The sequence below is a fragment of the Artibeus jamaicensis genome, unplaced genomic scaffold (genome assembly GCF_021234435.1).
Source record: "Artibeus jamaicensis isolate MK-2021 breed Jamaican fruit bat unplaced genomic scaffold, CSHL_Jam_final scaffold_1964, whole genome shotgun sequence".
Classification (NCBI taxonomy): Eukaryota; Metazoa; Chordata; class Mammalia; order Chiroptera; family Phyllostomidae; genus Artibeus; species Artibeus jamaicensis.
In genome coordinates this window covers 18,567,302-18,593,852 of record NW_026522030.1, presented here as the reverse complement: position 1 = coordinate 18,593,852, position 26,551 = coordinate 18,567,302, and the positions used below count along the sequence as shown (strand labels likewise).

General features: G+C 42.6%; 1 protein-coding gene across 1 annotated transcript; it reads left to right on the top strand.

Moving 5' to 3' along the window:
• Positions 1–110: 110 nt before the first annotated feature.
• ANP32B (acidic nuclear phosphoprotein 32 family member B) lies at positions 111–25,214 on the top strand. The gene is made up of 7 exons (XM_037140779.2): positions 111–494; positions 10,407–10,556; positions 14,300–14,422; positions 19,684–19,873; positions 22,488–22,612; positions 23,421–23,490; positions 24,767–25,214. Exons 1-7 carry the CDS (start codon positions 441–443, stop codon positions 24,832–24,834), a joined length of 780 nt encoding a protein of 259 aa, XP_036996674.1. The 5' UTR covers positions 111–440; the 3' UTR covers positions 24,835–25,214.
• Positions 25,215–26,551: the final 1,337 nt, after the last annotated feature.

Genomic DNA, 26,551 nt, shown 5'->3' with positions numbered 1-26,551 from the left:
AAGTCTCTCCAGTCCCCCGGGCTGTGCCTTTTCCCCCCTGCCTCCGCCCCTCCCGCCGAGTCTCCCCGCCCCGTCCTTGGTGCAACCGCGGCCACCTAGTCGAGCGGCGCCGCGCGGGGCCGAGTCGAGCGGAGCAGCAGTCTGCGCCGCGTCGCCGCATTAAGCGCAGTGCGGGGCTGCGGCCGGGGGCGGCGGTAGTGAGACCAACGCTGCGCTCCAGCCCCCTTTTCCCTCCATGGTTTCTCTCCGCTCCCGTGAGTAACTTGGCTCCGGGGGCTCCGCTCGCTTGACCGCACGCTGCCCGCTGCCCAGGACCGCGCCGCCGGCCTCTGCCGCCAGCAGACCCCTTCCGACGGTCCTAGCTGCGCAGGCCGGGACGCCTCTCCCCTCTCCGCCCCCGCCGCGGAAAGTTAAGTTTGAAGAGGGGGGAAGAGGGAAACATGGACATGAAGAGGAGGATCCACCTGGAGCTGAGGAACCGGACCCCGGCAGCTGTAAGCAGAGCCCCCTTAGGGAGCCCTCTCCTTCCGATGACTTGCATGTAATGGTGGCCACCTGCGGGGCCCCGGGTTCTCTGGCCCCGGCGCGGGGAAGGGCGCAGCTCGCGGGCTCGGACGGGGAAGGCGGGCGAGCGGGCGGGAGGGGGGAGCGAGCGCGCGGGGATTAACTCTTTGGCGTCCGCGGGCCCCCGCGGCCTTCCGGGGAAGGCGGTGGGGTGGGGGAAACCAAACTTTGAGCTCCTCGTCCGCCGGGGTTGTTCCCGGAGGAGCGTGTGTGCGAGTGGCCGGCGGCGAGGGAGGGAGGAGGGGGTTGTGTAACGCTGGGAGCCATGTTTGCAGCCTCCCGGGATGCGCGGCCCGGCTGGGACCGGGCCTGCCCCGGAACCCCGCGGCCACCCCGGGCTGGGCCCGTTGCGGTCCAGGCCGGGCTTCGTGCGCCCCGGGGCCGGCCGGAGAAGGGGCTTGAGCGCGGACTGTGGGGGTGGCTCCCCCAGCCTGGCCTCGCGGTTGGCGACGGGGCGACCGAAGGGCAGGGGACCTGAGGCGAGGAGGGAGCCTTTTGCCTATGATTTGGGTGAAAAGCCCCCTCGGGTGCCCGGGGGCTTAGGCGGGCGCGGCCTGGCCCGCGCGGAGCGGGGGAGGGGCGAGCCTGAGCAGCGGAGGTGGCGCAACTGCCGCCCCTCCCGGGGCCAAGTTTGAAAAAAGGACGCGGTTCCCGCCATTTTTTCAAGACTAAAAATAAAACTTTCTTCACCCGGTCTCTTGCTTCCCTTTCGCCTTCCGGGCCTTCCCCAGTCTCAGCCTTCCAGGGCGGGTCCCGGTCGGCCCCGGTGAGCCTTTGTGGCGGCGGCTTCGCCCTCCCTCCCACGCCGCGGCGGCGGAGCCCGAGCCCCCTGTCCGGGAGGCTGGCCCCTCGGTGTGGGCGGGCGGCGGCTCCTCGCGCCAGCCGGGGCGCGCCACAGGCCGAAACAGCGCCATGTTGGCCGGCACCCGCCGCCAGAGCCGGCCTGCGGGCTCGGCCCTGCCCGCCCGCCCCCGGCGGTGGCTGCGGGCCGCGGCTCCCCAGGCGGAGCTCCTGTTGTTTTCTGCCTGCCTGGCCAGGGCTCGGCTGGCTCTGGCGGGAGCCCTGCGCTCCGTCGCCGACTCATCTCCTCTCCGGAGAGCTCTGTCCTCCTCCTCCCTTCTTAAAAGGGCAATGCCAGGCGGCCGGCTGCGCCCGGGCCAGGCTCCGGGGGTGCCAGCGGGCCCCGGAGGCTTCTGCCCCCCGCAAGTGTATAGTGCGGCAGACCGCGGCCTGCACTCGGGGGCTGCGGCTGCGTGAGCGGCGCGTGGGCCTTTAAGAATCGCCTGTTTCTTCTCCGCCCCTGCCCTCCCCGCGAACTGGAGCGGCTTCCCGCGGCCCGGCCCGGGGCCACGGTTCCCGGCCGCCACGCGAGGAGGCCGCGCCTCTGCCAGACCCCCTTGTCGGTGAGTGGCGCTCTCTGGCCGCAGGTAGACCGGGGGAAGTCCTCCCACCTCGCCCCAGTCCAGCAAGCGATGGGTGCGTTTAGTGCAATCAGGTAGCCGTGAATAACAAGTTGCCCACTTGTGGAAATTTAACCAGGGTTTACCTGGTACGCATGAAGTTTTGAATCCCTGAGGTCTCAACGAATAAGGTTGGGGGCGCCGAGACTTCCCTGGGGGATCCGAGGGCCTGGGCATCTCGACCAAGTACCCCCCTCCCCCCAGTTTTAAGGTTGAGGTCGGACCACAGTCGTCCCTTCGGCTCATTAGTCAGACATTTTGTGTCGGCCACGTGCTAGTACATTGAAGGGTTAAGCTTCTTCACACTGAAACTCGAAGGGTTGTGTTCTTGAGTTGTTAATTTCAGGCGCTTACGTTATTTCTGGGTAGTTGTGAATAAATAGAATGTGGAGTGATTAAATTTAGCCAAAATTTCTAAAAGAAAATTACGCACATGGTGGTAAGTGTTTTCAGATCTAGAATTTGAATTCTTTGGGCACAAGCTAAAGTACTATAAAGAACTAAGTAAATAAGATTTGACTTCGGGTGGTAAACACAATACAATATGCAGATGATGTATTATATAGAATTATACATCTAAAGCATAATTTTATTAACTAACATCACCCCAATAAATTCCATTAAAAAGGTTATTTTTTTTTAAGGGCGAGAAAACCGTACAGCAGTTGACAGTTTAAAAAACAAACTACTAAGAGCAGTGTTGCTCCCAGTGGGAAATACAACTGGACTGCTGTTCCCAGTATATGGAATTTCTTCCTATATGAGATAACTAATACATTGCTTTTTTAAAGTATAGATATGCGCAAGTGTTAATTTTGGAAGTAATCGACTTAGGCCTTGCCCTCTTGCTAAAGACAGGCCAGTCATCTGTCTATTTAATTAAAATTCAGTTAAAAGGTCAGTTTGATAGTTGCTCTATCCACATTTCAGGTGTTCAAAAGCCGCAATTGATTAGTAGCTACTGGATTGGACAGCACTAGCCTACAGTAATCCAGTGGTTTATTAAACGGACATTTGGTACCAGCAGTATGTTAGCACCTGGCAAAGCAGTGTGAACGAGACAGCAGCCCAGCCCCCCCTCCTGGGGCCTCAGACCCCAGGGGTGCCTGTTGCACTGGCACAGTTAGGGGCCTTGAGAGTGTCACAGAAATCTGACACGGAGAGGAGGCCAGTAGGAGTTAGGTTCTTATGAGAAAAGATGAAAGCTTTGACCTTAAACTGAAGGCTTTTGGGGAGAAAAAATGGGTTGGGTTTTGAAGGGAAATTTATGAGAAGTTAAGTGTTTTTGCACAAAAGCATCATCCTTTTGGCAAATGAGAAATTCCGGGATGACTCCTTTAAAACCAAACTCAGCTAGTCACATGGCTCTTCATGTTTGTGCCAAGCCACCTTTTAGAGAGTTGGATTGGCCTCTGGGATCCTTAAGACTTCAGTCATTTGGGGAAAGAGGAATAATTCTAAATCCAAAACAGCTCTTGATATCAGAGGTGTGTTCTCACACTGGAAAAAATGACTAAGATGGCTTTTGAAAGTAATCTTCATAAAGAATGGTGCTAACCATTCAAACATATGGGCTGGCAAGGATAGAAAATAGTTTGTATAAAATATTTGTATTGTCAGTTACTTCTGGGAACAAATTGTACAGCCTTAGAACAGGGCACACACAACACAAGTTGTTGGTACCAGCACCTTGTTACTATGCATCTAGGGACACCTAGCATTGATACCAGCTCTGTTTGAGATTTTTGTCCAAAGTTAAAAGCCAAGCAGTTCCTGTGGTTCACAGTCAAAGTAAGCCCCAATGGGACACTGCTGGGCTATTTGCTAGACTGAGACATTTAATATGCCATAAATCCATAAATAAGGATAGTCTTTCCTTAGTCCCAATTTACTGAGAAAAAAACTTTTTTCCCAGTAAATTGTCATTTACTGTTGTGTCTCTTCGAATATAATTTTGAGTTTAGTGGAGTATTATAATTGTTTGCACAGCAACTAATTTTCTTCCTTGTATAAGAAATAAGTATTTGTTGAAGAAAAATTAGATGCATGTAAGCCAAAAAAATAGTATAGATAAGCAAATATTTTAGTATATGTGCTGCCGAAGCGAGCACAGATAAGCAAAAATTAAACAATTTCTTACACACACCCATTCTACCATATAGACATTCGGGTTGTGTTGCATTAGTTAGTTATAACTAAAGAAAGTAAACATCTTTATCTTTCTGTGTAATTATTCATTATAGCCTCATTGTTAGTGTCTATATAGATTATAATTTAAGCATCCCCATGGGGGTGATTAGAAGGTATTTGGGTTTGGGTTTTTTTTTTTTTTTCCATTTTAAATAGTACTGAACTGAACCTCTCATAAAGTGAGTCTCTGTTTCTGCCAAATTGCTTTTTAGAATGGTTTCCTTTACCATCCAGTAGGATATGGGTGTTTCCTTCATGCCGCAGTTCTACCACCTCACCACATTTGAGAACCACTGATAAAAATTTGTTTTATTGTTATTTGGAAAACATTCTTTTAAAATAATAGTAGGGTAAAAGGTTTGCACATTGGTTAACTTAGAAGAATGGAAATGAGCAAGAGTAGCAGGAGTTACTTTTTCTTTCTACATTTTTGGATTATTTCATTTACTACAATAATAATGTTATTCTCTTAATTAAGAGAATTGGTAAATTTAAATGATCTTTGATTCCTCTATATTTTTTTTACCCTCCTATAACAAGGATAACATCGTTGGGGAAGGTCACCCAACCAGTTAGATAAAATTGATCTGTTTTTAGTGTGTGGCGGGGGGGCAGGGGGTCGGAAGTGAGATCCAGTGGGAGACTTAATGTCTTCTGCAGCTTCCAGCTTGTCCCCATAACTTTTAGCTACAATATAGCTCAAAATTTTCCGTGAAAACAGTATTGTTTTGCTGGTAGCTATAGAAAACAAAAACGAGTTAAATAGGAAATGATGGATTTTTATTTTTAATTCTTATTTACCTTAAATTAATGTTTGAGAAAAGGCTAGTTGGGTTGGAAATTGAGGTGTGAAGAAGAGTGAATTTGACCCCAAAAGTTAAACTACCTATTTTTGAGCAGAAGGCCAGCTAATTATTTTGGACCAAATAGCTCTCCCTAAGTTGTACACACAAATGTCCAAGTGCCCACCCACAGTTCCCTGCTTAGGTAGCAGTTGTGGAGGAATTGGGACATAAATGGAGAAACTAGGGCCATTTCTCCTTGATTAGAACCCCCCATCATTCTGGATTTGGAGTGGGAAGCAACAGGGTTGTATGCCTGTCTACCACTCCCTCCACCACTGCCCCCCAGTGCACACCCATGCACACTCCTGCACCGGTGTATTCTCCCTTTCGAAGTAGGCTGGATCCCTTCACACTTCCAGAAGCAGTGAGGGAGTGGATGGTCTTAGTTATCTCAAATGCTGCTGACACAGTGCCTGAGAGAAGATAAGCTTTTCACTAAAGTCCTGTTTAGAGCCTCAGACAGGCTAGATGGCTCCAGGCCTGTCACACTTGGGCACAGCACTCAGTGGACCCTCCTGTGGTCTCTGCTTTCTGCAGTAATTCCCACTCTGCTCTATCCTCTTACTGTGCCTCTGGAGCCCTGTTCTGGGGTAGCACATTTCTTTACATCCTCAGCCTTCCTAGAAAGGTGCAAGGACATGCCTTCTCTTTGTCCTATGTACCCCAGTAAATTCTCTTGCCTCCTACTCATAGAGAAAATGAAAGATCTCAGTGTGTGTTCCCTGAAATTCTTGCTCTCTCACTTGTAGGCTCACCTGTAACTGTGCCTGTTCTAGCTGTTTTCTGCACAGGAAGAACTGCCCTTCCTCCAACAATAGCACAATGATACTGCATTGCCCCAAAAGTCTGTTAACATTAGACACATTTTTTTTTCATTTTCAACAATAACTATTGATTTGGATATTTTGAGTATGTCAGCTATCTCCTACTATTGACTTCGAGTGGGTAGAGGCCAGGGGTGCTGATAACATCTTCCAGTGCATAAGGCAGCCCCACAGCAAAAAATTATTTGGCCAAAACATCAGTAGTACCAAGAAACTTCACAAACCACTTTCGACACATTTGATTAGTCACAGCCCCTTCTCCATACACCGCACTGATCTTTTTTTGCGTTTCAGTTGTGTATCTGCTTCCATCTTCAGTATTAAAATGGCTGCACAAAAATTCACCAATGAACCAAAGGATAGAGGTTCGATTCCCAGTCAGGGCACATTTCTGGGTTGTGGGCCAGTTCCCAGCAGGGGGTGAACAGGAGGCAATCATACATTGATATTTCTCTCCCTGTCTCCTTCCCTTCCCCTCTAGAGATAAATAAATAAAATATTTTTTAAAAGAACAGAAAAATTCACCGATTTTGATGTTTTTTATAAAATGCATGCTGATATGACAGCTGTCACAATACAGTCTAACAAAGTTGTTTTGTTGGAGTTAAAGACCACTAAGTGCTACTACTAAAACCATTGTTCTGAAAAAAAACAGTGGGCTTTTTGGCCAACCCAACATGTTAGTTTTAATATGCATTTGTATTACTTCTTGTAGTTAAACATTTTTTTAAGTGTCTGCTGATGATGTGTATTTTATGGCTTGTCTGGTTGTTTTTATTTCTTTTGGGATGCATTTTTCCTCATTAGGGTAAAAAAATATCCTTAAGAAAAAGGTGAATTAAATGCAAATACCTAGAATTTTCAAATATCAAGAAAGGTCATAAAAAGTGTTAAAAAGAGGGGTTGTTTGCCATTTTAAATAAAGAACTCATAACTCAATAACAGACTCAAATGGTATACTCTCACCCAGCAATGGATTGTGAGGAAACAACCGTAATTACATAAGTTTTACATGAAAAGGTACCTTGGCATTATTTATAAAAGGGAAAACTAGAACTGTTCTAAAGGGAAGATTGTAATTTACGGTACATCCATACACTTTCATTTCTTTAGCTGTTAACAGATACTCAGTTGTTATTTTAAAGTATGCTGTTATGTAGTCTTATCTCACCTATATTTAAAATATACAAAGGCTGAAAAAGTATACTAAAATATCAGTAGTGATAAACATTAATATGCTTTGTATTTTTTTAATTTATTTGTTGTTCAAGTACAGTTTTCTGTCTTTTACTCCCATCCCAGCCCATCTCCCCAGTGTAAGTATATGCTTTGTATTCATGTGATTGTGCTTATGATAAGAAAGTAGGTTTTGTTATATTCAGGTTTTCTCATTGCATCATCTGCTCAATCCCTACAATCCTGCCACTCCATGCAGTATTCTTAGCAGTGACTTTTTTTTAACCTTTATTTATTTATTTTTAGAGAGAGGGGAAGGGAGAAAGAGAGAGGGAGACAGAAACATCAGTGTGAGGTTGCCTCTTGCCTGCCCCCTGCTGGGGACCTGGCGTGCAACCCAGGCACTTACCCTGACTGAGAATCAAACTGGCGTCCCCTTGGTTCACAGACTGGCACTCAAGCCACTGAGCCATACCACACGGGGCTTTTTACCTTTATTTTTAAACACAGATTAATAGTCTCATCATTGAAGTGCAAAACAGGGCTCTAGAGAAAAGCCTCCCAGCCGCTCCCTTTCTCCCCCTGAGAGGTGATGCCTGGGAGATTTTATATACATGTAAGAAAGTGAATGTGATCTATTATGTAAATAATAACATACATTCTGTACTTTTTTCCTGGAAATGAATCCCTTGTTGATAGGCATTTAAGTTTTCTAATTTTTTTTCAACCATTTCTTGTACCTTATTTCATAAGCCTTTTTGGGTGTTTCCAGCCCATGCTTCACTCTTGGGTACTCCTGATTCTTCTCAAGTCTCCTTTGCAGCATCCCTAGTATTCCATCCTTTTTGTCTTCTTCCTAGGAATTCTACCCTTCCACTAGTGTCTCCATCCTGATGACTCCTAAATAGGGAATCTATAGCCCAGACCACCCTTGAACTCCAAACCCCCATGTCCGCCTGGGGTTCCTTTCACATGGCCATCCCATAGGAAACTTAAGCTTGGTATCCCTTTTGTAATTCCTTACACCTCCCTCAGCAAGCTGTTCCTTTCTTATTTCCATCTAGCTAATGGTTCCCCTTTCTGTAAACTAGAACCTCAATTCCTCTCCATCATCTTCTATACTCATTTGCTAAACCTGCAAATTAGAACCACTTTAACACTTTTTCTCCAAATTTCCTCTTCTTGATTCTGAAGCTCACATTTAATGTTTTATGGTAGTTTTTTAAAATAATTCTTTTTTTTAAAGATTTTATTTACTCATTTTTAGAGGGGGGGAAGAGAAGGAGAGTGGAGAAGAGAAGTATCAATGTGTGGTTGCCTCTGGTGCATCCCCTGCTGGGAACTGGCCTGCAACCCAGGCATGTGCCCTGACTGGGAATTGAACCCTGGTTGTTTGGTTCACAGGCCCATGCTCAGTCCACTGAGCTACACCAACCAGGGTGTTTTATGGTAGTTTTTGATGATTCTCATTACAGTAGAATTTTACTAGTTGAGAGAAATTGTCCAAAAGGTGATTTCACCCAGTGAGCTGGAAGGCAAAATGGCTTAAGAGGCAATATGGCTAACTCTAAATCCTCCTCAGATTGACTTCTGGCATATTAGTGTCATTCTGTATAATAATTTTGCATTCTCTGTCAGATATAGAAATTTCCCCAAACCAAATGGGACCATCTTAGTGGTGTCGCAATATACTACTTAGGTGTGGGTGGCTGTTACAAGTCACGTTTTCTATGGTTTGTTGGGGTTTTCATAATACAAAAAAAATACCTGCTTGTAAAAGAAAAGCATAGATGTGAATAAAGTGGACAGCAGAGGTCACTGTCATTCCCCTACCCCCTTTCCCAGAGGTTACTTTCTCAGCATTTACTGTGTCTCAAGCACTGCTGTAGCACAGCTCCATGAAGCGGGTACTATTTTCCCACCTTACAGATGAGGAAACTGAGGCGCAGCGAGGTTAAGTGACTTGCCCAAGGTCACGTGGGTTTTAAGTGGCAGAGCCAGGATTCTGCCCAGGCATCTGTCTCCAGAACCTCGCTCTCATCAGTTGACCTGTTAGGTTTTCACATGTGCAAATTTTCATCGGAAGAAGGAAGAACAGCAGAGGTTATCTAAAGAAAAGAAGGAAGGAAGGAAAGAAGTAAAAAGGTATAGGACTGCATGCATCCTGACCGAAATGAAACCAGGGCTTCTGAGGAGGAAGCAGACAGGGCAGTGAGAAGTATGAAGAAGCGAGTGAGAAGTTGTGGTGTTGTGGGTTATCACTGACTCTATAAATCTGTTTCCTTCTCTGTACAGCAGGGGAGGGTGGTATGAAGAATAGTAAGTTCTCCATAAGTGATAGCAGTTGCTGGAGTTAGCATCTTTGGATTCTGTGAGGGAGGATGAAGCCAGTATTAACTAACTAGCTTGTCATTTTAGAACGATCGGCATCTCCCTTCTCTGTCTCTTCTCTCTCTCTGTGTGTATATATATACACACACACATATATACACTTGATTGATGTTATTAAACTTGGTAGATTCACTGCAAGAATGCCTTTGGCGGTTAAGACTAATTTGCATCACTATAAATTGATCAAAACGTGTTAAAAAATTTGCAAGTTTCAGAGTCAACCACAGAGCAAGAGTGGGAATAAGGGTTAGCACAGTAGACTGTTTGTTAAATAATCAGTATTCAAAATCTTCAGATGCGACACTTTTGGATGAATTTGAGTTCTGAATTTGAGGCCCTCCAAAGGAGATTTTATGGTCTGAAAAAGGAACCTAGTTTAATGTCTGACAGTTCTCCCCCCCACCATTGGTCTTTGTTTTGAATTAAGGCCTTGGCATCTTGATCCCTTCCTAGTGTCAATATAATCCTAACCACAAGTGGCCGTGTGTGGTGCTGCCAGATCTCTCTGTGATCTTGATAGGAAAGGTAAAGCAGTCCTCCTTTCCTGTGTCATTCTTCTGGGCCTTGAGGTGGAGGGCGAGGGGTTTCTTAACTCAGCGTTTGTAGTCAGAGCTGCCCCTTGGAGAACGGACTTGGGAAAAGGAATAGGAGAGATACGGTTTCTTCACTTATATCTCAAGAACTGTAGTTTCTGTCTCTGGAAAGGAAAGAGTTTAAATCTTTATTTATACCACGGTGTAACATTCCACCCTTGGTATCTATTAGTATATTGTTACTAAAGGCTTAATCATTTTTCATTTATTTATAACTGTGATCTAGGTCTAAGTAGAGGCTGTCTCTATATATGGGTGTGTTTTGCTGGGTGTTTATGGTTAGTGATTTTGCTTTTTGTTGTTTTGTTTTCTGTGTGTTTTATGAAAGCGTGTCCTTTTTTCTTTTTCCTTTGTCATCCACAGGTTCGAGAACTTGTCCTGGACAATTGCAAGTCGAATGATGGAAAAATTGAGGGCTTAACAGCTGACTTTGTGAACTTAGAGTTCCTCAGTTTAATAAATGTAGGCTTGATTTCGGTTTCAAATCTCCCCAAACTACCAAAATTGAAAAAGGTAAGTGCTTTTTCTTTAACAGTAAAAGAGGGAACCATCCTGACGAGGGGAAAATGTATGATTTTACATATAAGGAAGCAGTTAGCGGAGCAGAAAGCACGTGGCCTTTAGAACTGGGCATGTCTGGGATTGAATTACAGCTCTTTGGTTTCCTTGGTGGGTCACCTTCTGCAGGTTACTTAATCCTTTTAAGGCTCAATTTCCTCACCTATAAACTGGTGTTACCACCTGGCCTGACAGAACTGCTGTGATGTTTGAAAATAATAGATGTTGGATGCTAAATAAATAGTAGTTATAAAGAATGATATTTTTGTGAATAGTGTATTATTTAATATAAATTTGTTGTTATAATGTTAGATGCATTTCATTCTTAGTGTGCTCTGGTTTAGGAAACACAAGTGCCTACCACTTTTCATGTTTTATAAAACATGTTTATAAAACATGTTTTTCATGTTTTATAAAACATGTTTATAAAACATGTTTTTCATGTTTTATACTTATTAAGGGTGAGTTTAAGTAGTAAAGACTTCAGATTTACAGTCCTTATGATAATTCAAACCCATTGCATGATTTTTAACGACTAGACATTTAAAATGTGTTGTGACTTACTGTAAGAATTCATTGTAACAACATTACTGTATTTCCTTATCTTAGCTGGTGGTCTGGTGTTAGCACTTCATTGGTCTGATTGCAAATCGGTCACTATCTACTGCCAACCCCCTTCTTTAAATTAAAGAGAGAGAGACATTTTTTGTGTCCTTGCACATTTAACTGGGGTCACAGAACCCCTGAAAGTCAGAACTGGAAGAAACTTCGATCTTCTAGCCTAGCACCTTCTTTTACAGGCACACTAGTAGACCCAGAAAGGTAGAGTGATTTGCTTAAAGCTACCCACAGGGGTGCTTAGTACTAGAGCCGAAACTGGACTCTGGATCTCCTTTTTCCTAACCACCCAGTACCTTTTTTACTACATACAGAAAGTTATGTGGTCATGTAGGTGTTGAAGAATTCTTTACTGTTTAGGTGTTCACTTTATTGTCTAAACAGAGGTGGGATCAAATTTAAGCAAAGGGCCAGTATGTTGTTCCTGTAGTTTGCTTCTGAGTCCTGAGAGGGACTTGTTTTTCCCTAAGCACATGAATTAAAAACCAGAAATGCTTTTTACTTGTTTGCCTTATTTAGGTAATAAATGCTCAGACAGCCCTCATGGGTTTCAGGGTGACCTGCTTCCTATACAAACGACTCCTGTTATATTTAAATGGGTGAATTTTTCCTTTCTTCTGATAAGTATGTGCTTCAGTGATTTAGGAGTTATTCTTTTTATTCGCATGGGTTATTGGTGACACTGGAAGCTCCGGTAGCCCATTAAACAACTGATGGCTTCTTAGCATCTGTCCACGTGAACTTGATGCTAGTAGATTCTAGTAGTATGTGCTTTGTGTTCTGCTTTCTTAGCATCCCAGTACATTTTCCTGAATTACTATGGTCTGTGTGCAATCAGACTTATTCAGAAAGTGTATCAATGATCATTGGTATAGAGGATTTATCAAGTCCTTCTGAAGTCTTATTTTAATCGGTTCACTTGTAAAGTTAGTGAGCAAGGAATGGAAATATCCATGAATAAAACTTAAAGGCAGATAGATGTTCTCACAGCTGATGTGGACTTTATTTACTTCCTACAGCATGGGTTGACTTATAGCAAGAAACAGGATCTGAAAGAAATTTGGTATATATTAATACATGTTAGGTTTCCTAGAGTTACACATTGCTTGCATTTCAAATTAATAGTGCCACTTAATCCTTTGGCGGATTCTGACCAACGAAGATCAGTATTCCCCTTTTTATTTTGATTTACTAATATCTCAATAAAGCTAGTACTTGAGTCTTTATTGACTGTAGACTTATATTTTAAAATCTATACACTGAATCCTGGCCAGTGTGGCTCAGTTGTTTGGAACGTTGTCTCACAAGCCAGCAGGTTGGGGAATTGATTCCAGTGAGGGTCTGTACCTAGGCATGGGTTTGATCCCCAGTCGGGGGGTGGGGGGAGGTGTGTGGGAGGCAACCAGTCAATGTTTCTCTCTCTTTCTCTCATGAGTAACCAAACAAAAAATGAAAAGTTATACAGTGAGTGACAAGCTGTTTGACTGGAACATCCCAGGGGAAGGAAAGAATTGTCTGAAGTGTTATATTTTCCTCTTCTGAAATATTTAATAATACCTGAGCAGCAGGCTCGTTTTTTGTTTTAAAGATGTTATTTATTTATTTTTCAGAGAGAGGGCAAGGGAGGGAGAAAGAGAGGGAGAGAAGCCTCTGTATGCAGTTGTTTGTGCCCCGACTGGGAATCAAACTGGTGATCTTTGACTTTGTGGGACTATGCCCAACTTAGCCATACTGGTCAGGGCTTCAGCTGTTTTTTAAACTGATTGTTTCAGCAACTATTTAAATTTATTTAAATTTTTAGAAGTTACTGTATTCTGCATCATAGGTTTATTTCATTGCATGCCATAGATAAAATTACATGACGTTTTTATGCTCTTCAAGGTACGTAGCATAGTGCAGAAGGCATAGATTCTTCTGAAACTAGCCTGCCTAGCTTCAAATCATAGGTCCACCACTCTAACAGCTGTGTGCTCTTGGGGATGTTACATAGTCTCTTTATAATTCGTTTTCCTCATCTGTCAGAGGGAGTAATAATTTTGCTTCCCCTGTGGGGTTATTGTAAGACTGAGTTCATGTACAGGGGTGGGCAGAAGTAGGTTTACAGTTGTGAGTATGCAAAACATGTAATTTATTCTTATATTATTATTTATTGTATTATTTTCCATACAAACAACTGTAAATTTGGTTTTGTCCACACCTGTATTTCTGGTGCTTTGAACAGTACCTGGCACTTAAGTACTTGTAAGTAAGGGTTAGATACAGTTACCATTGTTTTTGGTGCTTAAAATAGGGAATTAAAACCAGCGCTATGGCCTAAGTTTTTGCATCTGCAAAATAAAGAATTTGAATTAAATGCTCTTGACCATCTAATTTTTCCAGGCTCCAGTATCTTTCATTCTAAGATTCTAATATTCCTTGCTGAAGGCTCATTTCCTTCATTGGCGCACCACTTGCTGTGCTACTTGATCTGCTGCTGAGAAACTAGAGTAGGTTCTTATAAAGGCCAGGTTTATACAAGAAGTGGCCTCCAGGGAGTTGGTTGTAGCTCCCCTGAAGCTGTTGCCCCATTCCCTTTCCTGAGGTCATGGACCTTCTTGAAGGGCTTTTGGGGCCTATCCCACTGTAGTCTTCAGAGTAACATTCCCTGGTGGCTTCCCGACGGAGCACTGCACAATGTGTCAGCACTGCAGAGCCAGATTAGGTTTCGAGTGGGCATAGTGAGCTTGGCTTGGCACACACAATCAGCTGTTTAGAATGCATGGACCATTTCCCCTTCCTGGCAAGTATAGAGCATTACAACTTCTCAAAGAATTCTAATTTGCTTTGACCCACTTTTTAGGTTAGAAAATGTATTCACTGATGTTAGGGGCCAGTTCTCAAGCCTGTCCTGCCTCTCCTGCCCCAAAATACCACTGGCATCTAAACCGCTTATCGGGGTTCAGTCAAGCAAAATGAATGTGATATGCACTAATAAAAACAGGGTTTTTTTTACCTTGGTGTGTAGAAACTATTGCTCTTCAGAGCCTTCATGACATGTGCTCCTCTGTTTGTGTGTGTGCCGTGTGCATTTTCTCTTGCAGCTCGAGCTCAGTGACAATAGAATCTGTGGAAGTCTGGACATGTTGGCAGAAAAACTTCCAAATCTCACACATCTAAATTTAAGTGGAAATAAACTGAAAGATATCAGTACCTTGGAACCCTTGGTAAGTAATTGAGAATTTGGAAACCAGGACTTATTGGTCATTTTCATTTTCATATTTCTTTATAGTAAGGGAAATAAATGAATGCCTAATACTGTGGTAGCTTCTGTCAAAGGAGAAGTCTTTTTTTTTTTTTTTTTTGTCCTTTTAAAATTTCACATGTTACATGTAATTTTTCCCCAGACTGGCTAGGCTGTCCTGTACTTTTATAGAAACAGTTATTTGTGTTGGGTGGCATATCTGAATTACAGATGGAATAGAAGTCCAAGGATAGTTGTGGTACATCTTAGGTCTCCGAACTCCTGGTCTTGTGCTCTAGCTGCTCACAGTTGCCCAGAGTTTTGCATGGGAACCCCCAAGTCCTCCTCAGTCTTGTGTACTGGGATGAGCTATGGAAAGTTAAGTTCAAGTGCAGTGGGTTATAGATTTGCTGTGTGACCTTGGGCAGATTGCTTCTTTTCTCTTGGGCCTCAGTTTCCTCACTCATGAAACAGTATAATAATCCCTACCTTACTTAACCTCACTTAGGAGTCCTTAGAATAAAATAAGGTGATGTAATTTGCTTCATAAGTTGGGAAGCTGTGCTAATGGAGGTCCAGCCTATGTAGAAGTTGTAGTGTCCAGAAAAGAGCTTCTGGGGACAGGAATTAATGCAGGGTACGGGGCAGACCCACTGGCTGTTCTTTTGGCTAGCATCTAGAAATTTCTGTGAATTCGAGATTGTTAAATGACTGTTTTTCCTAAACACAAAATTTTACAAATTTGGCATGCAGGCAGGATTCCATTTTAATGAGGCTAACATGATGTACATGAAGTCAGTGTTTATATTAACTTCCAGACATCCTCTGGGAGAGGGTTATACAGCAGATAGGAATTGCCTTTCAGGATCCAGAGAAGCAGAACCCAAGAGGGTGAGAGGGTCTTCTGCTATCTGTCTTTTCTGATGTCACAGCGAATGTTCTGTTAGTATTTCAAGGAAAGATTGAGTTAAGTTATGATTTCTTTCAATGAAGAGTATTTCCTGTCAGAATCATAGGGTCTTTTCCTTCTTATTAACTGAGGTGCTGCTCCAGTGTAGATATAGTCATCCTTTACTGAGCCGCTTTATGTGTATGTTTCATTAAGTGGACTGTATTTAGCTCATATTTCTCATAAATGGTGGGGACCTTTTCTCACTTTTGTTCCATCAGTTTGACCCTTTTTTTTTTCTGCCGTAGGTAGACATACTTGGACCCCCCCCCCTTTTTAAGATTTTTATTTATTTATATTTTATATTTTTAGAGAGAGGGGAAGGGAAGAAGAGAGAGGGAGAAAAACATCAAAGTGTGAGAGACACATTGATCAGTTGCCTCTCAAACTTACTCTGGCCGGGGACCAAACCCACAGCCGAGGCATGTGCTCTGACCTGGGATCAGACCGGAATTCGACCGGCGACCTTTTGCTTTGTTGGGAGTTCACCCAGCCAGCTGAGCCACACTGCTCAGGGCTAGACTCCCTCATTCTTAACCAGTTCTGTTCTTCCACACCAATCCCCATTTCCAGTGTTTAAATAAGCATTTACTGTTTATTTATTTACTGAGTTTTGCAGTGTTCATGGACATTAACATTGGCCTATGTTAATGAGCTAATCCTCATATAAGCTACAGAAGAGAGAATGACTGTAGAGAAAACCAAGTTTAGAAAACAAATACTCACTGATCATAGGATAAATGGGGAAATAGGGGTTCAAATCGAAGTCCACCATTCTTTGCACTCTTCTTGGGACCTGTTCTTTTTTTATCTGCGAATTTATTCCATACCCAAGTTGACCTAAACTGTTCCAGCAGCAACACTAAATGAAGTGCCATCTCTCAGTCAGATAACCACACTAAGCCTTTATTGTTTACGTTAGTAACGGGACTGTCAATTTAGGGTCATTGTGAGCATGGGAACCCTTTTTTTTCTGGAACAGAGTACCAGGTAGTACCTTTCCCTGCTAGATCACTGGCTGCTGCCTAATTCTTGTGGCAACCCCAGTCTTCTCTGATGCTTTGTCAGAAGCCGTTGTCCGTGCCCTAGCACGCAGAGGCAGAGCAGGGGCAAACACTGTGTGGGGGCTGTTTGCTTGGGTGTTCCAGATCTGGTTGGTGATGTATGAGGGCCCTTTGGGGGCTGCGAAAGTCGGTCCCCTGGGGTGGGGAAGAATGAGAAATAATCATTGTTGTAGTTACCATTTTTGGAAGATCTGCTGTGTGCCATACACTATAGTGGATGCTCTATGTGTGTTATGCCATTGGTAACCTCAAGGAACATTTCTACAAAGTAGATAGAAGTAGTATGCCCCTCATTTTACACATGAGGAAGCTGAGGCTTGGGAGAGGCTGAATCCCTTGTCCAGAGTCACACATGGGGCCAGCCAATGAGAAAGCTGCAGGCCTGCACACCCAGGACTCTCTGCAAAAGCCTGAGCTCCCGCCCTTCTCTGAAACTGCCGCTCAGATTCCTAGAGGTGCTAAGTGGGTCCTCTGAAGTTAGAACGTGGGATAAAATAAAATTGTAGGAGAAGGTGAAGGGGGGGGTGTTGGGTCCATTTTGACTTCTGAGAGTATTCTTCAGTGGGGAAAAACACCATCCTCATCCTCATTAACCACATACATTTTGAACACCGTCTGCATTGAGCCCAGTTCTTACAAGTCACTGCAATGATTGTGAATGCCTCTGCTTGCTACAGGGATATTAATCGAGAGACAAAGAAGGCATCAATTCACACTTCCTTGGACACCTTTTTTAAGAGACCTGGGCCATCCAAACCATCCCCCAAAGCCCTTCTAAATTCTAAGAAGGCAAGCAAAATTATTGTTAATAAAATGTTTAATGTTTATTATGGCTAGCCTTTTCATTTTAGGCCAAATTTATGATATGATAGAGTTGTGAATTTTTTTTAGCAGTATTTAGACATTACATTGTGATCCTGAATTATCTGTGTGTAGTGTATTTGGGGCCTTAAAGTGTAATATTACTGCTTTAAACAGTTCTAGGGTACTAAAACTGTGTGATTTTGTTGTTTGTTTTCTAGCATACTGTTTGGCATGTTTGAATTATAATGGTTTCTTTTTTTAAAATTAGTAAAAACTATCACAGATTCATAAGAGTTTTAAAAACAGGAGAGCCTTGGAGGCCCTGTATAAGGGGAGAGTTGAGAGAACTAGAGAAAGGGCTTGGGGCACTATAGAGCTTTAAAAATCTGGTTGTGTGCATTCTTTGTGCATCCTTTCCTGGGGAGTGAGTTTGAGCAATGAATTTTTAGACTGCGCCTTTTGGGGAAAGCTACCTAAATTGTGGTTATGTGCTAGCTGGTAGAGAATCAGCCTTTTTTTGAAGAGAAGAGAGTTCCCAGTATGCCAGCTAGTTGTCTGGGGTGGTATTTCAGCATCTTTTCTTCTCTTGGGTGAAAATTCATACCCAGGCATCTGGAGGTCAGGGCTGCCCATTGGGGAACCTAATCTGAAAGCGACACTAGGTAAAAGCAGCTCTCCCCACGTTGAGAAGGGCTGGGGACGGCTTTCCGAAGACCTCAGGGGACTGACTTATGTAACGCTGGTGTTTTGGGGAGTACCGTTTCCTGTTGCTGTAACTCTGCTCTGCGTTCCCAAGGGCTGCTCAGTGAAAATAAAATAAGTGTGGGAACTTCATGTTTGACCAGGAAGATGACGATTCTGTAAGTGCAGGGGTCAGCAACACTTTCCTCTACAGGGCACAATAATAGATCATTTAGGCTTTGTCAGCCACACAGTCTCTGTCACAGTTACTCAGCTTTCCCATTGTAGCACCAAAGAAACAATACGTAATATATAAACACATGAGTGGCTGTGTTTGAATGAAACTTATTTTGCAAAAACAGGCAGTGGGCCGGAATGGGCCAGCAGACACACACAGATCTCTCAAGTCCTGAAGACAAGGTTTTGTTTAGTCTGCATTTCTCCTCAGGTCCTTGTGAATGTTGAAATGGCATTCCCAGTAAAGCATCAAAGCCTTTAAACAACATTGATTTTTTGCAACTTAACTTCATGCAGAGAGCCTCTTCCTATTTTTCTGTTCCTTTTTTTCTTAGAGAATACCAAGCTTCTCTCTTGATTCAGAATGATTAAAAGTCATGTTTATGACGCTGTGTAGGATATGCCCTCCGGGCCTGTTGCCCTGTTCTAGACGATGCCAGGCTACATAGCACTCTGTTTGCTTTCTGTGCATTTGTACCCTCTCCTCTTCTCCCTAAGAGGGTCTGCTGTCACTTCCTGCTGCTCTCTCGCTTGCTTGTAATAATACCTCTGCCCTCCCAGTCTCTTAATTCACTCTTAATCAAGACTTAATAGATGTGGGGTTGAAGTTCTAATGTACTGATGTCCTAACAGATGAAGATCTGAGTAAAATACCTAGAAATTTTCCTGTTTACTTTGATTGCTCAGAAAGATTTTTCTTGAGGCAAGCTTTTAGTCCCTAACTATTACAGATAAATGAAACGAAGGTTCCAAACAAACGAGGTGTCACAAAAAAGTTTCGAGGTGTGGTAACATCAGAAGAATATTATATGGAAAAGTCTGGTAATAGTGTCAAACATTTCCCCAAAATTTATAAAGGAGGAAAAGAGCGTAATGTTGCTCTCTTTCTGAGGTTTGAACTCTGAGTTTCCCTTCTTTTTCTCCAGCCTGTATTGGTTCCCATCTTCCCAGAAAATGTCTGCACCACCACACTTCGTGGTTTTTGTATTCTGTCCTCTAGTGATTCACATCTATGTCCCCACATAGGAATCTCAGGCACTTTGAGCCTGAGTTGATTGATTGATTGAGTCTTTGTTTTTGGTTTTTCCCCATACCGCCCCAGAGCATTGAAGACTCTGCTCGATACCCAGTCAGTTCTTATTGGCCACTCGATAACTCAAATGTTTAAACTCAGTTTTCGAACAAATTTATTAAATTCTCTGACTTATCTCATGGTGTGAAAAGATTTGGCTTTAATAACTACTTTTTTGACTTCATATTTCCTAAGACTAATGCTGCCAGGAGAAGACAGTTCTTTGAGGAAAGTAGATGCAGAAGGGAAGGACTGGTTAAAAACTGGGTGGCCTCTACGATGAAGGTTGCAGAGGACTGGAAATGTTTTTCTGTGTACAAGGCCAAGTGGGTAGTAGCCGATTAAATACAAGCCTAGAATTTTACCTCTTCAGGAGAAGGGTTTTGTTGTTATGTTCCTTTGGTTTAGGAGGTGTGTTTTTTGGTCCTTTTCTTCAGAAAAAGTTGGAATGTCTGAAAAGCCTGGATCTGTTTAACTGTGAGGTTACTAACCTGAATGACTACCGAGACAGCGTCTTCAAGCTCTTGCCCCAGCTGACCTACCTGGACGGCTATGACCGAGAGGATCGAGAAGCTCCTGACTCAGATGCCGAAGTGGATGGTGTGGATGAAGAAGAAGATGATGAAGGTGATTGGACGTAACATTTAGTGAACCTTATTTCTGCCTTTCAAGGGTTCTGATAAGGCTACCGAATGTTCTTGCCGTTGAGAAAAATAATTCATATCCATGCATGTAGGCATTGGTTACATGCCTACATTGGTAAACTTGGAGCCAGGACCTCTGCTTTATTTTAAATAAGCTCTTGGGATATTGAAGCCTTTAGGTGATTCCAAATAGAAATGGTTTGTTAGCTAATGTGTTGGATTTCGAGCCTAGAGATCATAGGCGGCTGCAACTCATTGAAGTCCTTGTGATTTACAGTGTACTGAAAGGACCATTGTTTCATGTCCCCTGACTTCCTCCTAGCTGTTCCCTTGTCTTGGTTACTGCTTACTTATCCTTGCAAACTCACCTTTGTCAACACTTCCAGGAAGACTTCTGACCCCTACAAGAGGTTAGGTTCATGAGCATGCTAGAACACCCCCTTGCTACCTCATTCACAGCACTTGTCACTCTGCTGTTCTTGTCCCTTCCAGCTGTGCTGTGATTGTCTTCTTGGGTAGGGGCTTTTTTCCTCTGTTCACGGGGCCTAACACCTAATAGGTACCTGATGCATGTGCTATCCAAATAAATAAAATAGCTTTCCTGCTTTTAATATGTGACTGTGGTTCAAGAAGGTAATGATTTCAAAGTACTGTATGTTGGATTCCATTTTTCATTAATAAGGGAAATAATATCTGGCTGTAACATGGAAATAGAATATAGTTTTTACTTTTGATATTTAACCAAGGTTTTTTACACTCAGTTATTTTTAAGGATATTTTTTGGATATTTTTATCCAAAGATCCAGTATCTTTGGATATTTTCTGCCCAAAATATCCTTTGGATCAGCTTGTGCTCTCCTTGCACAGTAACACGTTTACTGTGAGTCAGTATTAGAAGAAATGACTTCTGGCCTCCAAGTGGCTTAGAGGAAGCAGAGTGATTAGTTTTCACATCAGTCAGCATGAAGGAAATGTATTCTACAATTTCTGATGTTGCTGGAATTTGTGGTATTGCTGTATTTGAAGCATTGTTTTTTTTTTCTTCTAAGAGTTTTATAGTTTTAGCTCTTATATTTATGTCCATGATCTGTTTTAATTTTTATTTTTCAGTCAAGTCAACATTCAGTATTATTATATTAGTTTCAGGTATACAGCATAGTGGTTAGACATTTATATAATTTACAAAGTGAGTCCCCCCATAAATCTATTACTACCACCACCCCCAGTACCATATGTAGTTATTACCATATTATTGCCTATATTCCTTACGCTGTACTTGATGTTGAAGCATAATTTGAGATTATTTCTCTTCTTTAGAGGTAAGAATACACAAGACAAATGATCAAGACAGACAGGCGGAAAAAGATTGGGCAACTGGGTGTGATTATTGGTGTAGTAGAACTCAGGAAGCATTTTTACAGTTTTGCAGGAGATTTGAAACAAGGGAAAAAGTTAGGGTAGGATGTAAGGGGGTAACATGGACATAGATTAGGATGCCTCGCCTGCTTCCAAATATTTATGTCACTTATTCCCCTCACCACAGGTTCTCAGTTACTCCTAAAAGCACTTCGTGCCTCTTGTTGTCTATTGGAATTCATTTTAACAGGTTGAACAGCCCCATGTGCCAGGATCCTGTAAAGGAAATTCTTTGGCAGATGAAGATCAGTCAGGGCAACAAATATTTGAGCATTTCCTATGTGCCAGACACTGTGGAAAACAGTTTTGAAAGGGAAAAAGAAACACATACACAAACATGGTTCTGTCCTCTTGGAGCTTACTGTCTACTAAGAAGAGATGTTAAGTAATCACAACTAACTAATCCCAAGTGAGCAGAGTGTGTGGTGTTGGAGAAGCACCAGGTGCTTGTGTGTGAGACTGAGCTGGCATTAGGTCTGGCATGTCTGCCCGAGGAAGTGAGTTGTACCTGAGATCCAAAGGTTGAGTCATTGTTAGCCAAGCAGAGAAGAAAGGGAAGAGCATTCAGGAGGCAGGAGGGGGCACATCAAGCTCCAGGACCTGGAGAGGTGAGACCTGCCTGGCTGGAGGCCTCTGCCAAATGGCAGGGGCACAGAGGGTGGCGGTGCTCCTCAGCCTGCCCCTCCCGCTCATCGGAGGGGTCTCTCAAGTTCCCCATTTGGGAAGCTTTGAATTTTTTCTAACTTTTTACTATGGAAAATTTTAGACCCAGACAAAGGTAGAAATAATAACAAAACTTTCATGTTCCCATGATCAAGCTTCAACAATTACTGGTTTATGGCTGATCTTGTTTTGTACATACACCCTACCCTCTATCCCCTTCCTTCCTTGGAATCAAATGACAGACATCGTATCACTTCTTTAGTGAATGTTTTAATGTACATCCAGTTTCCCAGGAGTCCTGGAGTTTGGATTTTATGGGACTCTGTTGGACAAAAGGACCGAGTTACAGCGGCTTGGGAGAAAGAGAATGACTGTGGTTCATGGTTTCCTCTGACATTTGCAGCCCAGCTTCTGTCCTGTGGACCAGCCCACAGTTCCCCAACACCTTAGCAGGTGTACCTCATGGTACCCCGTGGGACATCAGCGGTATTTATGAATTCCTTTTGGACTGTTTTCAGAAGGAGAAGATGAGGAGGACGAGGAGGATGAGGATGGTGAGGAGGAAGAGTTTGATGATGAAGATGATGAAGATGAAGACGAAGATGTAGAAGGGGAAGAGGATGAAGATGAAGTCAGTGGGGAGGTCAGTGCGACTCTGTTGCCCTACTTCCTAATTAAAATTAGTTAAAAAGAAAAAAGGGAAAGGCCTCCTGAAGAAATTAGTATACTTGTGAATAGTCTGATATCAGCCTGATTAATTTAGCTCTTATAACTCCCACCCCCTTTTAGTAAATTCTAAGTAGAATGCTTACTGAATCCTGAGAGTGGAGGGTGTGATGTTAAATAAGAATGTGGTCCTGCCCTGGGAGAGCAGGCAGTCTGGCTTAATGGGGCACCTAGTAACACAATATCTCAAAGGGACTGAATGCCATACAAGGACAGGAGAAAGGAGTGACTTGACTTTGACCCTCAAGGAGGTTTGTAAAAACAGGCGACGGATTGGTTTAGATGTCATCAACAAGCATGTGGGTGTTTAGTGCAGAAATAAGTCTGAGCACTTTGTATAATTTTCATAGGTCCTTAATGAAATTAAGTTTCTGAGAGAAGCTTTTTTTGTAACAGTGGTAATGTAGAAATCTTTGTCCAAACCTGCTTTGAAATTCAAGATTTTTAAGTCATTTCTTGAATTATTCGTTTAAAAGTTGTATACTAATTAAACATGTCTGGAAAATAAAATGCTTCTGAAAAGCAATGTGCAAAGAAAATTTTAAATTAAACTTATTAAGAAAAACATTTCAGACGTTTCAGTACATCAAACTAGATAAAAATAACATTAATGTTTTCTCCTTGATGGATTGTTACATATACTGGGAAATTATTTAGTTTTTGTACTTTTCAACTTGGCGTATTAGAATGAGTCGTAATAATGATATGCCTTTACCATTCTTTAGGAAGAAGAATTTGGACATGATGGAGAGGTTGATGAAGATGAAGATGATGAGGATGAGGATGAGGATGAAGGTGGGTCCAATGAGTGTACCTTGTTCCTCAGTTGAAAGTTGCATTTGGGGTGGGTGTCCATTAACTTAGAATTTGGAACCACAGAGAAAATAAAATGCCCTTTGCCCTGGTGGTCTCATGGGCTCTTTGTATGGACAGATAGCCCTGTCATTGTGTCCACGCAAGTGCCACCCACCTGCCCTACAGTGAGCAACTGGGGGTGCCTGTCTGGAGGACGGGGGCTCGGTTTCCAGCCCCTGCATTTGGACTGTCTTTAGACCCTATTGTCTGGGTTATTGCCAGGCTTGAGGTTTCTATGTTTTGAATTCTTTCCTTTTAAAAAGTCGTAATTGGGTCATAATTTTTACAGAATATATACATAGCACCTTCCCATTTTATCAGTGTTATTCCTGCCCCTACCCCCAACCAAAACCCGTGAAACACCCATTTATTACTCACTGAAAGTACAGATTCCCGTGCTTGTGTAGGTTTTAGAGTACCAGGCTGTTGCCTGTGCTTTCCATTGGTTCAAAGGTTTGTCAGCATCTGTTCTCTGTGCCAGGCACTAGACAAACGTTACACTGATAGAGCAGCCATTCAGACATGATTTCTGCCTCCAAGGAGCTTTTTGGTACATAATTTGACAAGGATTTAGTCAATTTAATTGAAATAGCCATGAATTTTTATTAGTTGACAAAACAGTGCTATGTAGGCCTCTGTGTCTGAAATACCTAAAGGGGTCTAAGTCATCTTTTTTTAGTCAGTGTTAGACTTGCTACAGTTTGAGTCTTGCCATGTTTAGGCCTACATACTTTGTGTTATCTCATTAATCCTCAGAATAACACTGTAAGTCAGTACCATTGTTTCTATTTTATAAGAACAAGGAAACAGCTTCAAGGGAAGAGCTTGAGCAGCCTGCCCAGGGTCAGTTGTTAGTGAGCATGGGTCAGAAACAGGCTACTCCAAAGTCCTTACTGTGCATTTTAATAACTGCTAGTGTTTCATCGGACCAGCAAGTATAAGAAACATTTGGGAGACTGCAACTTAAATTGAAAAAACTGGTTGGACTTTGCTGTGATTTGAGATGCTACTGTGCATTTTGCCCTTCTTGGTTCTTTAGTCATTATTTATGCTTTTTAAAATTAATGCCTGTTAATGAACAACCTGTCAGATCAAGCTGACATCTTTTTTTAAAAATCTCAACTATCAAAAAGTCCACTATTTTTACCTCCATTAGTAATAACCTAGACAGTATGCCTTTTCAATTGTCTCAAAGTGAATTTTTGTTATTGTGCAGAGGAGGAAGAAAGCGGGAAAGGTGAAAAGAGGAAGAGAGAAACAGACGATGAAGGAGAAGATGATTAAGATGCTAAATAACCTGCAAAAAAAGAACTGTTCAGTGTTGGTTGGACTGCTCATACGGATTTGGTAGCTGTTTAAAAAAAAAAAAAGGTAGCTGTGATGCAAACCCCAGGACACCCACCCACCCAAAGAGCCAAAGAATAGTTCCTGTGACATTCCGCCTTCCTCCAGTTAGTCCCTTTTGGAAATTCACCACCAAGCTTGGGGACTGCACCCCAGCAAAACTGTAAGCGTTGTTAGGTTTCCATGTAAGACTCTTGCTGTAGCGTGGATAGCTGTGATTGGCGAGTCAGCCGTCTGTGGCTACCAGTTACACCAAGATTGTAACAGCATTTCTACTTTCTGTACAACAAAGAAGCTTTGTAAATAAAATCTTAACATTTTGGGCCTGTTTTTTTTTTTTTTTCATGCTTTTCTTTTTAATGAAGTCTTTTTACATTAGGACATTTTATGTGACAACTGCCAAAAAGTATTTTTAAGAATTTAAGTGAAATAAACATGTTCCTCTTTGGTAAAGCCTAGTTGTATGCTTACATTTTTAAATTGGACTTCATTTGTAAGTTCATGTTAAAGCACACTAAAGAGCTGGTTTCTTTGGCGTTTTTATGTTAGTGTTTATTGAGGGAAAATGCACAAGTGTGTAGAATCTGAAGCATTTACATCCAATTTCATTTTTGAAGACTGCAGGAGTAAATGAAGTAGACTTTTTAACAATACTGTTTGAAATTCAATGCTCTAGAGCCCCTGAAAGCAAGTCAAAATGATGTTAGATTCAAATAATAGTTGAACTAAAGAAAAGAAGATAGTGTAATAAAGGAAAAGGCCTCACCCGAGTCCTGGGAGATCTGAATTCTAGTTCTGGCTCTGCCACCGATTTCCTGGGTGACTTTGTGTTGACTCTAGATCACCTCCCAGTCTATAAAATTGGGGTCGGGGGTGGCCAAATGGCTTCTGAAGCCTTGCAACACTGATGGTCTGTGACCCTCACTGCCAGGAAGGTCTGAAGGAAAAAATGGGCTTTGCGCCCTGGCTGAATCATGTAGGGTTTGACTGACAGGTGAACAGAGAGTATGGTTTGTTATCGAGACAGGCGTGCTAAGGAGGAATGACATGTGAAAAGCCTTGGGGAAGAGCTGGTAGGCACAGCCTGAGGTCAACTCGGCTTTTCCAAAAGATGGAAATTTTCTCTATTCTTACAGGTCTCAAAGGGTTTGTGGGGAGGGGTAAGATATTGTACAGTTTGCATTTAATGACTCACCCATTTAATAGATGTGTGATTGCATTGTCAATATTTTTGTAATGAAAGATTTGAGGATTGCTTCAGTAAATCTTAGCTATAAACTATTTGAATGAGGGGATTTTATGCATGTAAATGCAATATTAAAAATTGGAACCTAATTTGAATTTGTATCTAGAAAAAGTTATGTGGTATTATTGGAAGCCCCAAATTGTGTGTTTTAAAAGTGGAGTTTGCTTCTTGCAAAGGAAATTCAAGAAAATTGGATTTCTGGTTTAGCGGATATTGCTTTATTTTCTCCAGCTATAGGACTTATCTGCCATTTGGCGAAACTTTAATACATTATGAAGCATTGTCTTCTGTAGCCTAAGTGTCCTTAGGCTTTTCAGCTGTCAAATATGAAACAGGAACTTTGAATGATTGTTTTTTGGTTGTTGTTGTTTTGGGGTGGGGTTTTTTGGGGTTTTTTTTTTTTTTTTTTTT